Below are 17,148 nucleotides of genomic sequence, written 5' to 3' on the forward strand. Positions count from 1 at the left end.
TCGGGTATGTGTTTTCAAGGTCCGCACTAAAAAACAAGATTCGGGTCTATGCTCACTTTATGCTTTATAACGGCTATTAACAATTTATATAGTTCAAATTAACACTAGACATATCCAAAGAAATAACATTTGATGTGGTTTACTCACAAAAAAATTAATATATTGATAAATTGATAACACCTACGACGAGAGACGAATGTGTACTTTATTATGTCTTGTAACGTACTGTTGTTGTAATTCATATTAATTACATTTGAGGTGCTTATTTTTCGTAATTTTGTTCCATTCACGAAAAAGCAACCTTTACAGTAGTTAATGACATCAATACCTTCAATAAATGTAATCCGTGAGGACAAAGTAGCATAGCATATGCACATACAAGATATTAGCCTGTATTTACATTAATGTATAAATACTTTATCTTATTTTCTTGGTTCTTTGCTACATATATTCTAGTATTGATATTTTGCCACAATAAATGTATACGAAAAGTTGTATTATGTGGTAAACACAGTTTGCATAAGAAATCTTCTTTATTAATTTTCTCTAAGTGAACGTATTTATTATACATATTCCATGACTTTCCTGAGAATAATTCGTTGAATATACAATATCATGAAGGATAACTGTTCTGATGTTTAAACACATGGCATGCAGCTATATTAGCATGTAGAGGTACAGCATCGCGTGTCCTTGATTAAACCCTGCTTTCAAATTACATGCAGATGTATTTTATTCAAATACGCAAATACACTGTTTTACATCTTGGTTAAGTGGCGGAGTTTGTCAACCCTCAATCATAATTCTCATCAGTGACAATGATGTTTTTGAATATTTGTAACAAATTGTGATTTGATTTTCCGAATTATATATGAGAATAATGCCATGCTGTATTTTACATGTGTGTCATCTTTATGATACGTACCTGTTATTCATTGTTATATTTTCATACACGACTAATAGAATATTCTATACATGTGATAAATGAATCAGTAGTTAAATATTGAAAAAAAAACACCTGTCAGTGGTAAGTTCTCTGTCAAGGCGCCTTGAAGTGTCAGGAGGCCGTGAAAATGATACTACATCTGATATCTTCTTTTTCGGGTTGCTGAAAAAAATATATTAAAAATGTCAATAACAATATCTGCTTCTTCTCCTTAAATATTCATTGTACATAGACGTGTGATTTTGAGATGCATCCTTGGTTTGATATAATATCAAACTGCGGTAGGCAATGTAAGATACATTAAGTAAGCTAATCATTATTGAACTCGCGAAATAATTTGAATAACGTTGTTTCGAATTTTTAACATTGTAATTTGCTGGTAAAATGACAATTCACAGCTGGATACAATTGATATATAACGTATATATTACCATCAAGAAACTTTAAAATAACAATAACATCTTGAATAAATGATCCTTACTAAAGCCTCTTTATAGTAAGTATTGCGATAAAAGTTATCACGAGTCCAGTTCCAGCAACAATTCCAGCAATCATCCCAACTGTAACAAAACAGTATGATATCACTTTCTTGGTTCAACGTTGGTTAAACAAATTATTCAGTTCTAAAAAACTCGAAGTTTTGAAGCATTTTGGTTTTAGATTTTTCAAAAAAATAGAATTAGATAAACAGACAACAAAACTATGCTATAGCAACTTTATTTAATATGATATTGACTATTATACATTTAAATATTATTATCAATAGTGTTGTTCCCTACATATATAGAAACATGTTCTCTGAGTGTTAAAACTTAATCTTATTCGAAAAATTCACAGTACAAATATAAAGACACTGGCAGGGAAGTAACTCTTACAAGAAATAAGTCTCTTGCACAAGGGAGAATATTCAGAATAACACTATTTGAAGTGAAAATCTCAATCAACATGATGAATAGATAAATTGTATCCCTAATTGCATATTTACATTTTAAGAAACAGCACAATATATATTCAAAATGTCATTTTTACATGGTAAAGCAATATTATTTACAGCAACTGACAGTTGCAACTAAAAGGTTTTTTTCAAGTTGTACTTTCAAATAATGTAAGATAATTTCATTATTAGTAAATAGGTGACTTCACTATTTCGTTAGCATTTTCGTTCCTATTTGATTAGCTTTTCAACAGTTCTGTACTCCATTCAGTACCAAACGAGCAGGTTTTACCTGACCCAATGGTTGCTTCTTCCATTTCTTTGGCGGAATCCTCAACGGGCAAAAGAACTAAAAACAATCCACAACATAGATTTGCATTAATGTGATGAAAATATATCTGTATATACATATATATTGTTGAAAATGCTGAATATCACTTAGCAACATTTGACTTTGACAATTAAAAAAATTCCTTGACTCTTTGTATGTTGACAAATCAAAGTGTACAGGGTTCTGATTTTTGGTAAGTGATATAAAAATATTGAAGTAAAAGTAAGGGAGCAGAATTTTCCAATGATTGAGGTTATGTAGATCACACACCGGAACATTCTGTGATGCTGATAGAACCAGTACCCTCCGTAGATGTTCCTGATGGACAGGCCTTACAGAAAGTTTGTTGTGTAGTGTCCTGGTATGATCCAATATCACAGAGTTCACACTCATCTTCAGTGTAATACCGGCCAGGTCCACAAGGAACTACAAACAGTCATTTGATATATTTAAAAGAATCGTTGAACTTTGGTTTTTTTTTTTTTTTTTTTAGATATAAAATACATACAAATACTGGCAAAGTTATAAACATGATATTTCATATTTAACCTATACACTATTTTTGTTAGTGTATTTAAACCTGAGTATGTATGAACTGCTGGACCTACCACAGAAGGAAAAGACTTCCACCATTCCTACAGGGCAGTTTAAAATGGAATCGGATACAGACTGACTGATGTTCACTATGTATTGAACGCCATCTATTATGATGTTTGTTTCACCTAGCTCCTCCAATCTTTCCAAATCAATCACCGCCTGTGTTAGGATCTCGTAACATTCAGCCGCGCCTTCTGATAAAAATGTAAACTGTCATTACATAAATACGTTTTTTTTATTTTTTCAGAAATCAAAACTGATAAAAAAAGCTATTGTATTTAAAACGTTCTATAAGTTGTATATTCCTGTCTTAGTCAAATTACACTTTGTTTTTATTTCTTCACTGATATGTCTAGTAATGATATGTCTAGTAATGTCTAATAATGATATGTCTAGTAATGTCTAGTAATGATATGATATGTCTAGTAATGTCTAGTAATTATATGTCTAGTAATGATATGTCAAGTAATGTCTAGTAATGTCTAATAATGATATGTCTAGTAATGATATGTCTATTAATGTCTAGTAATGTCTAATAATGATATGTCTAGTAATGATATGGATAGTAATGTCTAGTAATGATATGTCTAGTAATGATATGTCTAGTAATGTCTAGTAATGATATGTCTAGTAATGTCTAGTAATGATATGTCTAGTAATGTCTAGTAATGATATGGATAGTAATGTCTAGTAATGATATGTCTAGTAATGTCTAGTAATGTCTAGTAATGATATGTCTAGTAATGATATGTCTAGTAATGTCTAGTAATGATATGGATAGTAATGATATATCTAGTAATGTCTAGTAATGATATGGATAGTAATGATATATCTAGTAATGTCTAGTAATGATATGGATAGTAATGATATGTCTAGTAATGGTATGTCTAGTAATGATATGTCTAGTAATGTCTAGTAATGTCTAGTAATGTCTAATAATGATATGTCTAGTAATGTCTAGTAATGATATGTCTAGTAATGATATGTCTAGTAATGTCTAGTAATGATATGTCTAGTAATGATATGTCTAGTAATGTCTAGTAATGTCTAGTAATGATATGTCTAGTAATGATATGTCTAGTAATGTCTAGTAATGATATGTCTAGTAATGTCTAGTAATGGTATGTCTAGTAATGTCTAGTAATGTCTAATAATGATATGCCTAGTTATGTCTAGTAATGATATGTCTAGTAATGTCTAGTAATGATATGTCTAGTAATGTCTAGTAATGATATGTCTAGTAATGTCTAGTAATGATATGTCTAGTAATGATATGTCTAGTAATGTCTAGTAATGATATGTCTAGTAATGATATGTCTAGTAATGTCTAGTAATGATATGTCTAGTAATGATATGTCTAGTAATGTCTAGTAATGATATGTCTAGTAATGTCTAATAATGATATGTCTAGTAATGTCTAGTAATTATATGTCTAGTAATGATATGTCAAGTAATGATATGTCTAGTAATGATATGTCTAGTAATGTCTAGTAATGATATGGATAGTAATGATATGTCTAGTAATGATATGTCTAGTAATGTCTAGTAATGATATGTCTAGTAATGATATGTCTAGTAATGTCTAGTAATGATATGTCTAGTAATGATATGTCTAGTAATGATATGTCTAGTAATGTCTAGTAATGATATGTCTAGTAATGATATGTCTAGTAATGTCTAGTAATGATATGTCTAGTAATGATATGTCTAGTAATGTCTAGAAATGATATGTCTAGTAATGATATGTCTAGTAATGTCTAGTAATGATATGTCTAGTAATGATATGTCTAGTAATGATATGTTTAGTAATGTCTAGTAATGTCTAGTAATGATATGTCTAGTAATGTCTAGTAATGATATGTCAAGTAATGATATGTCTAGTAATGATATGTCTAGTAATGTCTAGTAATGATATGTCTAGTAATGTCTAGTAATGATATGTCTAGTAATATCTAGTAATGATATGTCTAGTAATGTCTAGTAATGATATGTCTAGTAATGTCTAGTAATGATATGTCTAGTAATGATACTTACTTGATTTTGAATCGCAGTGAAGCATGACGGAGTACCCCGCTGAGTCGGAAGAAGTATCTCGTTTTCGCCTATCCTCACAAGTGTTGATAAACTTCTGATCCTCCTTGCAATCATTATTCTGTACGCCAGTCAGAGAATTTACAACCACTCCGAGTTTACCCAGTACAGTTATTCGAGAGTCTTCGTTCGACATCAGAGTATCACAGTCTAAGCCATCGTAGTAAGAAGTTCGAATTGCCCTCATGTCGTCTGGGTCAGTCGTTGCTGATAAATGTAATGAGCAGAAATATTCACGACTTTGATATATAGTCTTACAAATAACGTCTGTAAGTTATAAAAGGCAACATGGATGAATAAATAAAAAAAAATAATTCTGATTCAAAATTTCTGTGCTGCTGATTACCCTGAAATCGAGAAAGATAGGGTTATGCTCACCTATACAGGACGGAAGCCGTGTGAAGACATTGGTATCAATTTTAAAATCCCACTGGTCGAAAGTAGAGTTGCCGCACGTGTAATTGTCAGGGATAGGGATATCTGTCGCAAAGCCTTCGTCACATTCCAGTTCGCAAACGGTATCCACGCCGTCATTGGCACAGTTCAGGGAACCATTGGCTGGCGGAACTAGTTCTCCACACTCTATATATAGAGATAAAGCAGGATTCAAATCATTGAGCATGCGTCAACAAAAATATACGAGCATGGCAAATACACTTGTTGTTAACTCATGGTAAAATGTCTGATTAATAAGCTGGTAATGAGAGTAAAATGACGGCATTTCGTATTTCTTTTGTGATTAATTATTTGCGATGATAATGAGTTGATATTTACCAGGACAGGTCTCCTGTACGCAAATCTCTGTTTCAGTTCTGTCACCAGCGCACTCTGCGCCACCATTGTCCGGGGCAGGATTGTCACAGGCTCGAATACGAGTCTGCGTGCCATTACCACATGTTACACTACACTCTGTCCAATTTCCCCACGCATTCCATCCACCGTCAACTACATTGTTATCCAAATTAAACAACTTGTTACTTTACTAAATCATCTATAATATTCATGTCGTTAAAAAGTGGTTTTAGGGTTTAATTAGTTTAATAGCTTATATATTTGAAGTCGTTACTTTTAAAATCATATTTCATTGAGAAAGTCTATCTATAAAATACATGCCGCAGCCAACGTCTTATATGAACAAATGATACATTATTGAGGTCGGTAACAAGGAAAGATCTACAAGCTCTATGTTTAATAATTTGACACCTATCGTAGTATTACAATTTGTTTTAAGAAAATCAATCTAACATCATTGACTATTGCCTCAACAGCAGCAACAGGAATGAACAATAAAAGGACATCTGGGACTAACGTACCGAAAGCAATTTCACAGAGAACTCCTGTGAAGTTTGGCAAACATTGGCATGTGTAGTTATTGACACTGTCCTGACAAGTGGCGTTATTTTGGCAGGAATTCGCGTCGCAATCGTCAATGTCAACATCACAATCACTTCCAGTATAACCAACATCGCACTGACATTGGTACCTGTGGTATTCGTCAGTACAGTTCCCATGGATACACGGATTTGAATCACATTCCTTTATGTCTGGTTTTAATCAAGATAATATTTCATTTAAAGGTAATTTTTATGAATAATTTGGTTGATGAAAAATATGTGGGAGTTATACGGTAGTCATAGTGAATTCTATTTCTTTGTGTGAATTGATGCTCGATTGTTTGAAGCTCGTCAGTTTGTGTGTTGGTTCCAATATTGTGTTAATTTTTTGATCATTTGAGAAGGTGACATGACCAAACAGGTGTCGTCAATACAACAGAGGTCTTATTCTCCTTGTATTTTCTCAGGAGTCTCACTGTTTCCTTTTGTTAATATTTTTTACTAGTATAATTGGATTTGAATTCAGATCAAGATTCACATTTTGTTATTTTCTTGACTTTGTCAACGTTGATTCAGCTTAATGTTTATTGAGAAAACTTTGTTTCCTTTCTTTGATACATAGCCCTTTACGTGAAATTACCGTATATACTGTGCTATATTATAATATGTTTCGTAGAGAAACATTCGCATTTATTGTTTTGTAACAATCAATGCAAACGAAAAGTCAATTGTGTAAGATTCTAGAATTTACCTCAGACATATTTATCTTATAGACCAGATAATCGTCAGATTTGGTATTCAGAATTATAGATAACATGTTTCTAACAGCTTCTAATCAACGGAATTCATCAGACAATATTGAAAATGATAAACAGACATACCATCACAAACACTAGGAATTTGTATAAAGGCGTCATTCATCGTGGCGTTTAGAATACTCCTCCAGCTTACTACATCACCGGTTGCATCGTTAAAACATCTGTCTGTTACCAACGGATTCGATTCGGTGAACACGTTCAGCTGGGATATGGTTCCTTCGAATGAAGTTCCTATGAAAACGGAATTATCAAAAGTAGTACCAGTGGTCCTCATTTCTTTTAATGATTTTCAAGAACACGTGAACAAATCATCATTTCTCTGAACCGGTTATAATCGTTTAAAATCAAAACATTTTTTGTATCGCCCATGTATATTTGTATTACTAAACATATTGTAACGTAACCGATGTATTATGTCCTATTACCCTCACAGTACAATATAGATGATTAGGAAGATACAATATCATAAGTATGTGCTTACCCCCAAGTTTGACAACACCGCCAAAAACGCTCTGCACAGTAATTTCAGTGATGTTCATTACAAGGGACATGTCCATATAACACTCTAGACAGGCGTGTCTTCTTTTTAACATAAACACATGCCACTCTCCGTCATCAGGAACAGTGAGACCGCTGTTGATTGTCTGTCTATAGTAAAAATAGGGATGAAAAAACAATAAGAGGAAGACACAAAAACAATCTAGCAGACGATGGTTGGTATTTGGTACATGTTTGTGTCGCATTGATTGCAGAACTCTTAAGTCTAAAGTTAAATATTTCACGAGAAACATAGAATTAACATACAGTAAATGGTTAAGACAAAACCGACAACAGATTAATAGTTTAAACTGGAAATCACAGGCTGATTTTAAAGAAAAGAAAAATACTAAAAGACGATTGTATAAATTCACGAATAATAAGACCGTGTGATCCGGAAGAGTTAATGTGTTCTACTTAAATGACGATACCACCTATGTAAAATTTGATGAACTAAAAACTATCTCTACGTTCACAAATGAGAACAAGGTGAATAATAACGGAACCACACGGCATGTTATCGGGCATAAAAGACATCCAGCTTTATATCTTACACGGTCTAGACTATTTTTAAGATCATTATGACGACCAAAACATTTTTTATCGACGAACACCTCTCGAAACACTGTTGTGAGTTTGTCAGTTGCCAATATCTATTAAGCATGGAAACCCCCATATTTGAAAAAAAATTCCTTGCATATCTCAATACGACACGTCAACACCACAGGAAAGGGAAGTGTAGCTAAACCGTAAACTGACCTGACAAGAGTAGTGTTTAACAACTCTTCTCAATTATTGTGTTGTATTATGTAAAAATGTTCATATTACAACCGCTATGTCGTAGGATACATCATTAACATTCATAATAGTCATGAGAAAATAAAGGAAGTGCTGATATATCTATTATGCTCTGAAGGTTGATATTTTCGAGTCTTTTTTCCGTTATATTCAGTATGAAATCGAACGGCGAAAAGTTAATGACGAGAAAGATATGTCTTTTCATGACTTCCCTGAAAATCGCACTAAGCATTCGGTAAAACCGAAAACAACCATGGTATAAAAAAAAACATTTTTGTTAAATTTTATCATTTTTTAAGTTACAGGTTTTGATCCACAATCAACTAACAATGGTCTTACATATAAATATACTTTTTTGTTTCAAGAATTTAGCTTACCCATCTACACCGATTACTATTGTCGATAGCATTTGCACGGTTAAGGAGTTCGTCCCTGTCTCATCATTTAATGCAAAGACTTCTCCTATGCATACAGTGCTGCACTGTTGCCACCACACAACAGTGTATTCCGTCAAGGAGAGTGTTTCTATTTGACCGAGAATTACGCCGGCGGTCTGGTTGTCAGGGAAGTACACATCAAACTCTGCAAATATATATTGTCGATTATGTGTTGACTGATGAATACTGAAATCGTAATTTATTTATTAGATGCCATCAAATTCCACCTTACAAAATTAGATTTGTAACATAAATGGTGTGAATAGGTTTAGTTGTAACGACTAGTTGTAATACGATTACACACTATCTATATATAGTAAAGGTATGAAGAAGGGTAGGTAATTAAGATACATGATGACATATATCAAGTTTAAAAATAAATTTATATTTCAATCTATGCAAATCAATAATTACTGCACTTTCAGATTGCCAAAGAAAGACTTTGTCTATTAATTATTTGCAAAAACGTGGTTACCGACGCAATCCGTTTCTGATGAAGAATTATCGTTCTTGGTGATTTTGTTCCCCGGGCAGGCACTGCAGACTGTGGCTCCGTATTCGCTTTGGTAGTATCCTATGTCACAAGGTGTACACGGAGGCAGAGAGGACGGAGACGAAGAACCAGGAGGACAAGCCGCTGAAATATGTTAACGATGTCCGCATAGGAGAACCGTCAAATACAAAGGCAATGCTATCAGTTCAAATCGAGATAATCGGAAAACCCTACGAAAAAAGTTTTTATTAGAAGTTGTTATAATTAATTTAGATCTTTTTATACTGTTATACTTTCAGTACGAAACCAACCTCATTTTTGTGATTGTTGTAAACTAAATAAAGATTTTTTTTTTATTATATTGTGCAGTTCAAACATAACACGTAACAAGATAATGGCTTCAAAAGCAAAAGTAACTAGCTTTAGTGGGGTCAAAATTGACTGACTTATACATGTTATACGTGAGTAAATATAATTCTTGTTTACCCTGACAACTTGTAGGACTTGAAGAGCCTGTTGTAGAAGTAGATGTACCATATGGACATTGTACACATGTACTTTTCCTGGACTCTGACTGATATTGGCCGATTGGACATAATACACATTCTTCACTGGCGGCGTCATAGTAACTTCCACTCTGACATTCAACTAAACATACATCATTTATATTGACAGAACATATCCATATCAAGAACTACGGAATGAAAAAAATATAAATAAGACAACAATAATAAAATGTTTGTAAATTCATCTTAGCATTTTGCCATGCGTTTTTATTCATTTATTTTATGAGTTATTTATTTTTTGAAATTGTAATATGTTACTTATTATTCTGATTTCTGATTATATTCTGATAATTGTTCATTTTGGTCAATTGTGATCATTTTCGATGACTTACCACAAGTAAAAGTTTTCATAGAAGCGACTGTGTTTTCTTCACATTGGAGTCCCAAATTACTTTTCAAGATTTCAGCAGCTTCCGTAGTGGTGTTATCGTTCATCTGTATTGTCAGTGTTCCCAATGCCATATCAACTCTCAAGCTCTCGATAAGTGACTCGCCTTCCATAAATTGACTGTAGTATTCTTCTCCGTCCATAACTGCTGAGGAATTCAGCGCAATGTCAAAGGTGATGGTGAAGCCTGTCGATCGCTTTCCATTTGTGTTGCCACATATCACCTGTGCACCAGTAGACATTTACACACAACGTATGGTGTACAAAACTTATATAAACATAATATATCTATAAATTAATGCTTCTGTCAACTTTCATACCTTGATCAAGTAATATATATATCAGTATATAACTTGATTCAGCAACACTTCAATCAATTTTCGCATTCTTGAAATGTTCCAGGTAAACTTCCTTTTGACTTGTATAAACCTTGATTTACCCACAGTTCTATCGAATTAACTGTAAATAGCTTGATTTAGTTAACATGCAGTTGGCATACCTTTACGTTTTTCCAACTACATTTCGGAGATATGTCACAACCATGACTGAAAGAAGTAGACTGAAGTTTCTGAATGAAATTTTGCTTGATTTCCATCTGTGTTGACTCGTCAGTGCAACTTCCCGTGAAGAAAACTACTTCAACAGTTCTTCTTGTTCCCCTAGATGAACTTGAACCTGTGTAAAAATCATTTCATCAATATTAATAGGTGTGAAAATTACGTGGCTGATATCATTTAACATTCATATGTACCTAAATGTATTTATTAATTTTTACTTAGTGTTGATGATAAAGAAACTCACGCATGCAGTTGGGGAGAGGCAGATCCCATGACAAGCTACCATCATCATTACAGATAAGTAGATCAACGGCAGTGCTTCTAACTGAAATATCGTATCCCATCTGGCACTGCGGCTGACAGAATCGCCCCCCTAACCAGTAGTCACAAGCCAGTGCTCCATTATCAGGCGCTTCAGGAAGCTGACAATTCTCTGACACTTAACAAAAAACATACGATATGTCGTTAGAAGATTTATGAACGATATTTCTCTATGACAAGATAGTTTTAAACAAATAATGAAATTATCAATTGTTTTTAATGTTTCATTGAGACAATGGAATAACACATGATAAGCAATCGAACGTAGCATTTTCAAGTTAAAATATTCTAATGTCTGCTGCCACTTTCACATTTGTCACGCTTAAGGATGGAATAACTGATCCATCATCGTTATTGTGGAAGTGAAACTAATTAAATTAAACTCACATTCACAAAATGGTTGTTGTGTTCCCCAGTCCCATAGGCCATACGGAGGAGTTCCCTCTTGCTCACAGCTGGTTATAGATGAGGAAGCATTCAGTGTGGCGCCATCTGAACACTCAAATCGACACGTAGATCCTAGACGGTTACCCGTACAGGTAACAGATGTATATGGCGTTGGATACACGTGGAAACACCTGATTTCTGTGTCATATAATGAAAACTACGTTTTGTATTTCCGCCAATGCTACATCGTATATTACTTCAAAGTAATCGAGAATAAATCTGACTATGCTATGTATTAAGATTAATTTTGTACACTGTTTGAACCATTCATCTAAAAAGGATTTATTTAGTATCGGAAAGGTTGTAATGGGAAATAACTTGCTAGTTTTGCATTTAAATGTGCATGATTTGAAAATATTTATATACCTCTGACGGTGATTTTGAAGTTGAGAGGCCTTGCGGTATTGCCAGCACTATCGGTTGCTGTATATGTTACAGTATATGTGCCAACCTCCAGAGCATCACCTTGAGAAGGGCCTGCAATCTGTACTACAGCTAAAATGTCTCCAGAGTTATCCTCCACTTCCGGGGCCTCCCAGTATACCGCTACAGTGACGTCATGGCGAGCAATATAGAAGGTCTTCGACGACGGATATCGTTTAAAACTCGGTCGCTCAATGTCTGAATATGTATACATCATACTAGATTAGATTACCTGCCTTAGTATAAATTTTCTCCGCTAAACTGCACTTGTGTTTTCGAAGCGAGGTCTAGTGGAGAGCAGAAACAGAACTAACATCATCTACTATAAAAAGGAAACGTTATGAAATACTAAGACATTTTAGAGCTAGGTTTGAAGCACGCCTGTAGATCAACAATGGAGAACAATATATTCGATACTGGTCACAATTCTTCAATCTTTTTGAACATCAAATTAACGCAAAACTGGTCAAACACAGATAGTGATATTCTTTGCATGCCTGAAAATATGTTCCTAAGGCAATAGGAAAAAAATGTAGGTAGGAATTTCTAATTGCACACATGTATACTACAGATGTACACACATACAATCTACATAATATAACGCTGACGTTAAACCATTGTTACCATGATTGTATTAAAGACAATACTTGCCTACACAGTTAGGAACAGGAGCACTCCATAACTGATCAACTCCACACACCGACACTCGCCTCATGCCCACAGGTACGTCATACCCACTGGTACAAGTGAACGTAGCGATAGATCGAAACAAATTACCATTGGTGTATGTGATGCTTAGCAGTGGTGAAGGTAACAGTGGACCACAGGAATGCTCTACACAATTATATAAATCAGTTTAATATGCCAATTGAAACTGTCATTTTCTTAATAATTTACACATTCCACAACAATTTGTTTCCTTTATAGTTGCGAAACACCTAATATACGACATTTTGACAATACAATAATTTTTTAACTAGTTCAGACAAAATTCCCTTTAGAAATTAGAATACATAAATTGATTAGCAAATACGGAGATTTTACTTGAATGCTTAAGAGGCCTGACAAATTTTTATTGAACAGATATGTGACTCTAACAAATCTTGTTGAAATGACTTTGGAAGAACGGGATGTGTTCCCTACTTTGGCAGCCAGGTTGTTGAATTGTCCATGACGACCAACGTCCCGTAGACAAGCATTCGGTATAGTTCGGTCCAATGAGTTCATGCCCTTCGTAACATCCGAATTCACAGTAAGAACCAAGCACCATGTCATCACTTCTATGGCAGATGACATAACCGTCGGTCATCCGTTTTAGAACTGGACACCGTATCACTGGCAACAAATTGATAAAAACCATGAATTCAAGTCATTTTTTCGAAAATCCAAAACATAAACCAACATTTGAAAATCTGGCAAACACGATATGTACCTTTCGATCAGTAGGCACTAAACTCGCTCTTTAACCCTGATAATCGGATTGGTTTTCCGGAACAGATGAGATGATATAAGAACTATTTGTTCGCAACAAGTGTTTCCCCCGAGTCTTTCCAACACCCGTGCTCTCTTGGTTTAGCTAACATTAGTCAGTATCTCAATAATTATTGTTGTGATTTGAGTTAGTTACTTTCCTCTGATATAAAACAGAATGATTGACACGCAACGTAGCAACATACCAGTGACGTATATATTAAAGTTGCATTTTGCCATGTTTCCACTCCTGTCTCTTGCGTAGAAACCAATTGTCGCGCCAGGTTCAGAAATGGGGTATCCAGAGTTACGACTGGAGGATTTTTGAACACTGTAAATATAATTGAGAAGCGATAGGGACAAAATAGTCAGAATCCAATTTTTATTTAAGAAGTTTTTCATGTAAAAATAAAATTTCGCGTACTTTCTAAACATCGTACAGGACATCTTGACGAGTGAAGATACAAGAACTTGTCCATCTTCGATCGACTAATAAGTTGTAAAAATAATTAATTCTAACTGAAAAATGAGAGACTAAATGCTTATTTCTGAAGCAAAATGGAAGAATTTTTCACTGATGTAACAGACCAGACTATAGATATTTTCATAGATTTTATTTTCAATTTATCTTCAGCAATTCCATCTCCAAAACATAGCAACCTTAAGAGTACATATCGAATACCAGGATAAAATCAATTTAAAAAGTTGACTAAAATTTTGAGGCAAGAGCGTAAGGTGACTTAACCTTACAATAACATTCTTGCGGATAAGCCAGTGAAATGTTACTATACTATTTTGAGTTTCAGTCAGACAACTTGTAAAGTCACATTAAGTTAAACTTTAGACACAACTGAATTACATATGTATATTCCTGATAAATATACATAACTGTGTCGTGTCGGACGTCGACGTAAGGTGTAAATGTACACAATTTACTAAACCAGTGTTAAAGTGAAGGATACTGAATTCGATAAGGCGGAGTCTAAATATTGGACTTACCTCACGGTACCATCCGGAAAGTCCCATGCGGTAGGCGTGATCCAGTTCACCTTGGCATGAGTCTGGAAAGGGTCGCCATATACATGTTGGTCAGGTGGGCATTCAAGCTGAGGGGGAGTGATGTCTTCTGTATTTGTATTAAGAGACAGTGTAGTTATGAGTAACATCAACACAAACAACTTACACATTAAGAAAACGTACTTAGTTTTGGCACAATGAAATTCAGTGCATTATCATATTCTGGCAAATAAGCGCAAAGATGATTTTTTGCAATGTTACATTTCAGATAGTTATTTAAAAGCAAAAGGCCACCGGAGTTAGATTATGTCCTACAGGAATATTCACAATCCATTTTTCACATATCATTCTTAACTTTGTTCCTGCATAACAGGCTTTATTAGTTATTTTCGAGGCTAATGGTATTTTTTTTTCAAAAAAAAAGCTCTTTCATTAACAAGCAGTAAAATGATTCGAGGATAGGGAAAAAAATGTAAAAAGCCAAACGATCATTAGTTTTAACAAGCTTGAAGCTGCATATAAACTAAATATGATTTTAATACCTAAACTCGCTTATTTGATTATCTATTGTAATTTATGGAGATATATTTGAGAATGTTTTTTCATACTCATTGCTGTTGTTAATATTATACAATTTTCCTCCAAATAACTATTTTTCCATAGTCAAGATACAATCTAAGAAATTTGTTATATGTTGACGTCACTTTTCAATATCTTATGTATATCATAAAGCACATGTACGTACTGGGCTGTCTGCTTCTCTTGCTACACCGGGTAAACGTACATTTGACACCTCGGAATACTCGTCTGAAGAAGCGGCCCCACCTCCTTGATCTGGGACGAATTATAGGTAATGGATCTTCTCGACCTGTTTGTATAGAGATTCCTATTAGGATTGAAAGGGGAATATATACGCATCTCATAAAAACACACGATGTTTGCGTTGCTTTAAGGAGGAATAGTCGCGTTGAAAAGTGAAAACTTTCTTGATAAAACGTGATAATTGAAGTATTTAAACGAAATGAGGATCGCGTTAAAACGAAATAATTTTATTAAAACAAAACGAAACGAAACACAATATTAATAATTTGATATAAACTTAAGATGATAAATAACTAACGCGTTTAAACGAGATCACTGTTGCGTTTTAACAAGAAAAATAATTTTGTTTTGTGTTTCAAATGGCCTTAAAATGACTAAATGGTTATATTTCATTACTTTCCCCATGCGTTTGTTTTCAGGCAAGCGTTGTAATTCTCAAAATTATACTCTTTATAAAATTATAAATTGATACAGACTATCAACTTTAAACTAACGCTAGCTTTGATCGGAGATAGCCGCGTTCATCACGTGACCTTATAGAGCCTCGTTTTAACCCGCCGCTTTGATATGATTTCTTATTATATATAATTATGTATGTGCACATAGACCACGACTGCACTACCCTACAACAATGAAAATAGTGTTCGTGTTTTTGTTCTTCATCATCATTTAGAAATCATTTATGTGGGAATACATGTACCAGTAAGATAACAGAAGACACACAACTGAATAGCACATTTAAATAATTTAGAGTAGATACAGTAGAGCCAAACAATGACTTAAATTGAATCATATATTTGTTTCGTCCTTCTAAGACTTGTCAGTGATGTTAAGATCCTAAATGTTGAAGCCTTGTGGCGACTGAGGAAAATCAAGTGACCGAAAGAAAAGTCAAAATCTAGACTGGGAGGTGCAGTCCCATAATGAAGTAAATTTCTTAATTTTCATATATCAAATCATTTTAGAACAGCGTCAAATGCACATGTATACTCTGAACCGTGCCTCTGTTCGGTTGAGTTGAAACGTGGTAGGTTACTGCAAACCTTTCTTCGCCATTTTTAGACTTTATCGTTTATTTTCTGCTTCTTGTAACTGTTTACTTACATATTTCAAGTTCACCTGACCATTCTCCATCTTTACAATATACCCATGTTTGCCGAGAATTCTGTGTACAAGTAAATATACAAATGTGTCCGGGACTGACAACATCCTCTATAGGGGTAACACGGTTGTTTTCCTCGTCCTGGCATTTTATGTTTGTCGACGGCAAGTCGGTGGTATCACAACCTCCCTTTACTGTACCCTACAATGGATATACGGGAAATTAGATCACAAATATATACAGTATTTGTAAATGATGCTGAAATTTTCAACTACCGAAAGGAAGATGGTATTCAAATGACAAAACAAATGAAACAAAAAGACAAATGGCGAAATAGAAACATCAGCGACATACAATGTACCAACATTGACAGATCGGCTGTATCGTACACAAGGAATAGATCCAAATTACAAATAGAATATAGTATATAAGGATTAAATAGAACTGTCAGGAACAGTGTTCTCGTCAACTAACATACATGTAGAATTGAATTAGTTTTCGTTAGTTATTCCGAATGGTAACTATTTAGTCCACTTTTAATATGTCAATTTATCTTATTGTAACATACCTGTACTGTAAATATCTCCCAAAAGGCTGCTACAATCCACAGATATACGTGAAACCTTGTCATGACGGGTCTTCGAACGGGCGTCTCTGCATAGGTATGAGTGTGCAGGTGGACATAAAACTAATTGATAAAGAACTTCCGGGTACGTTGT

General features: G+C 34.1%; 1 protein-coding gene across 1 annotated transcript; it reads right to left on the bottom strand.

Annotated features, from left to right (window-relative positions):
• Positions 1-1,426: 1,426 nt before the first annotated feature.
• Positions 1,427-16,383, bottom strand: LOC132556754 (sushi, von Willebrand factor type A, EGF and pentraxin domain-containing protein 1-like). Its single transcript, XM_060221197.1, has 23 exons — positions 16,371-16,383; positions 14,488-14,614; positions 13,695-13,819; positions 13,162-13,353; positions 12,670-12,852; positions 11,962-12,216; positions 11,536-11,733; positions 11,072-11,266; positions 10,770-10,945; positions 10,215-10,494; positions 9,803-9,964; positions 9,299-9,460; positions 8,764-8,968; positions 7,533-7,699; positions 7,115-7,282; positions 6,213-6,443; positions 5,674-5,844; positions 5,278-5,481; positions 4,843-5,106; positions 2,820-3,002; positions 2,482-2,637; positions 2,173-2,229; positions 1,427-1,506 (listed from the first exon to the last, which is right to left on the bottom strand). The coding sequence occupies exons 1-23, from the start codon at positions 16,381-16,383 to the stop codon at positions 1,427-1,429; spliced, it is 3,954 nt and encodes a 1,317-aa protein (XP_060077180.1).
• Positions 16,384-17,148: the final 765 nt, after the last annotated feature.

This window comes from Ylistrum balloti, unplaced genomic scaffold, assembly GCF_031769215.1.
Source record: "Ylistrum balloti isolate Yb309-2 unplaced genomic scaffold, AGI_CSIRO_Ybal_v1 Utg370590, whole genome shotgun sequence".
NCBI classification, from domain to species: Eukaryota; Metazoa; Mollusca; class Bivalvia; order Pectinida; family Pectinidae; genus Ylistrum; species Ylistrum balloti.

What these genes read in the sequence shown, in the direction of transcription:
- LOC132556754 (XM_060221197.1), bottom strand. An exon ending in TATGAAAACTTTTACTTGTG is followed by an intron (nt 9,965 to 10,214) that starts GTAAGTCATCGA and finishes ATGTATGTTTAG; the next exon opens with TTGAATGTCAGAGTGGAAGT. An exon ending in AGAAGCAACCATTGGGTCAG is followed by an intron (nt 1,507 to 2,172) that starts GTAAAACCTGCT and finishes GTTTTGTTACAG; the next exon opens with TTGGGATGATTGCTGGAATT.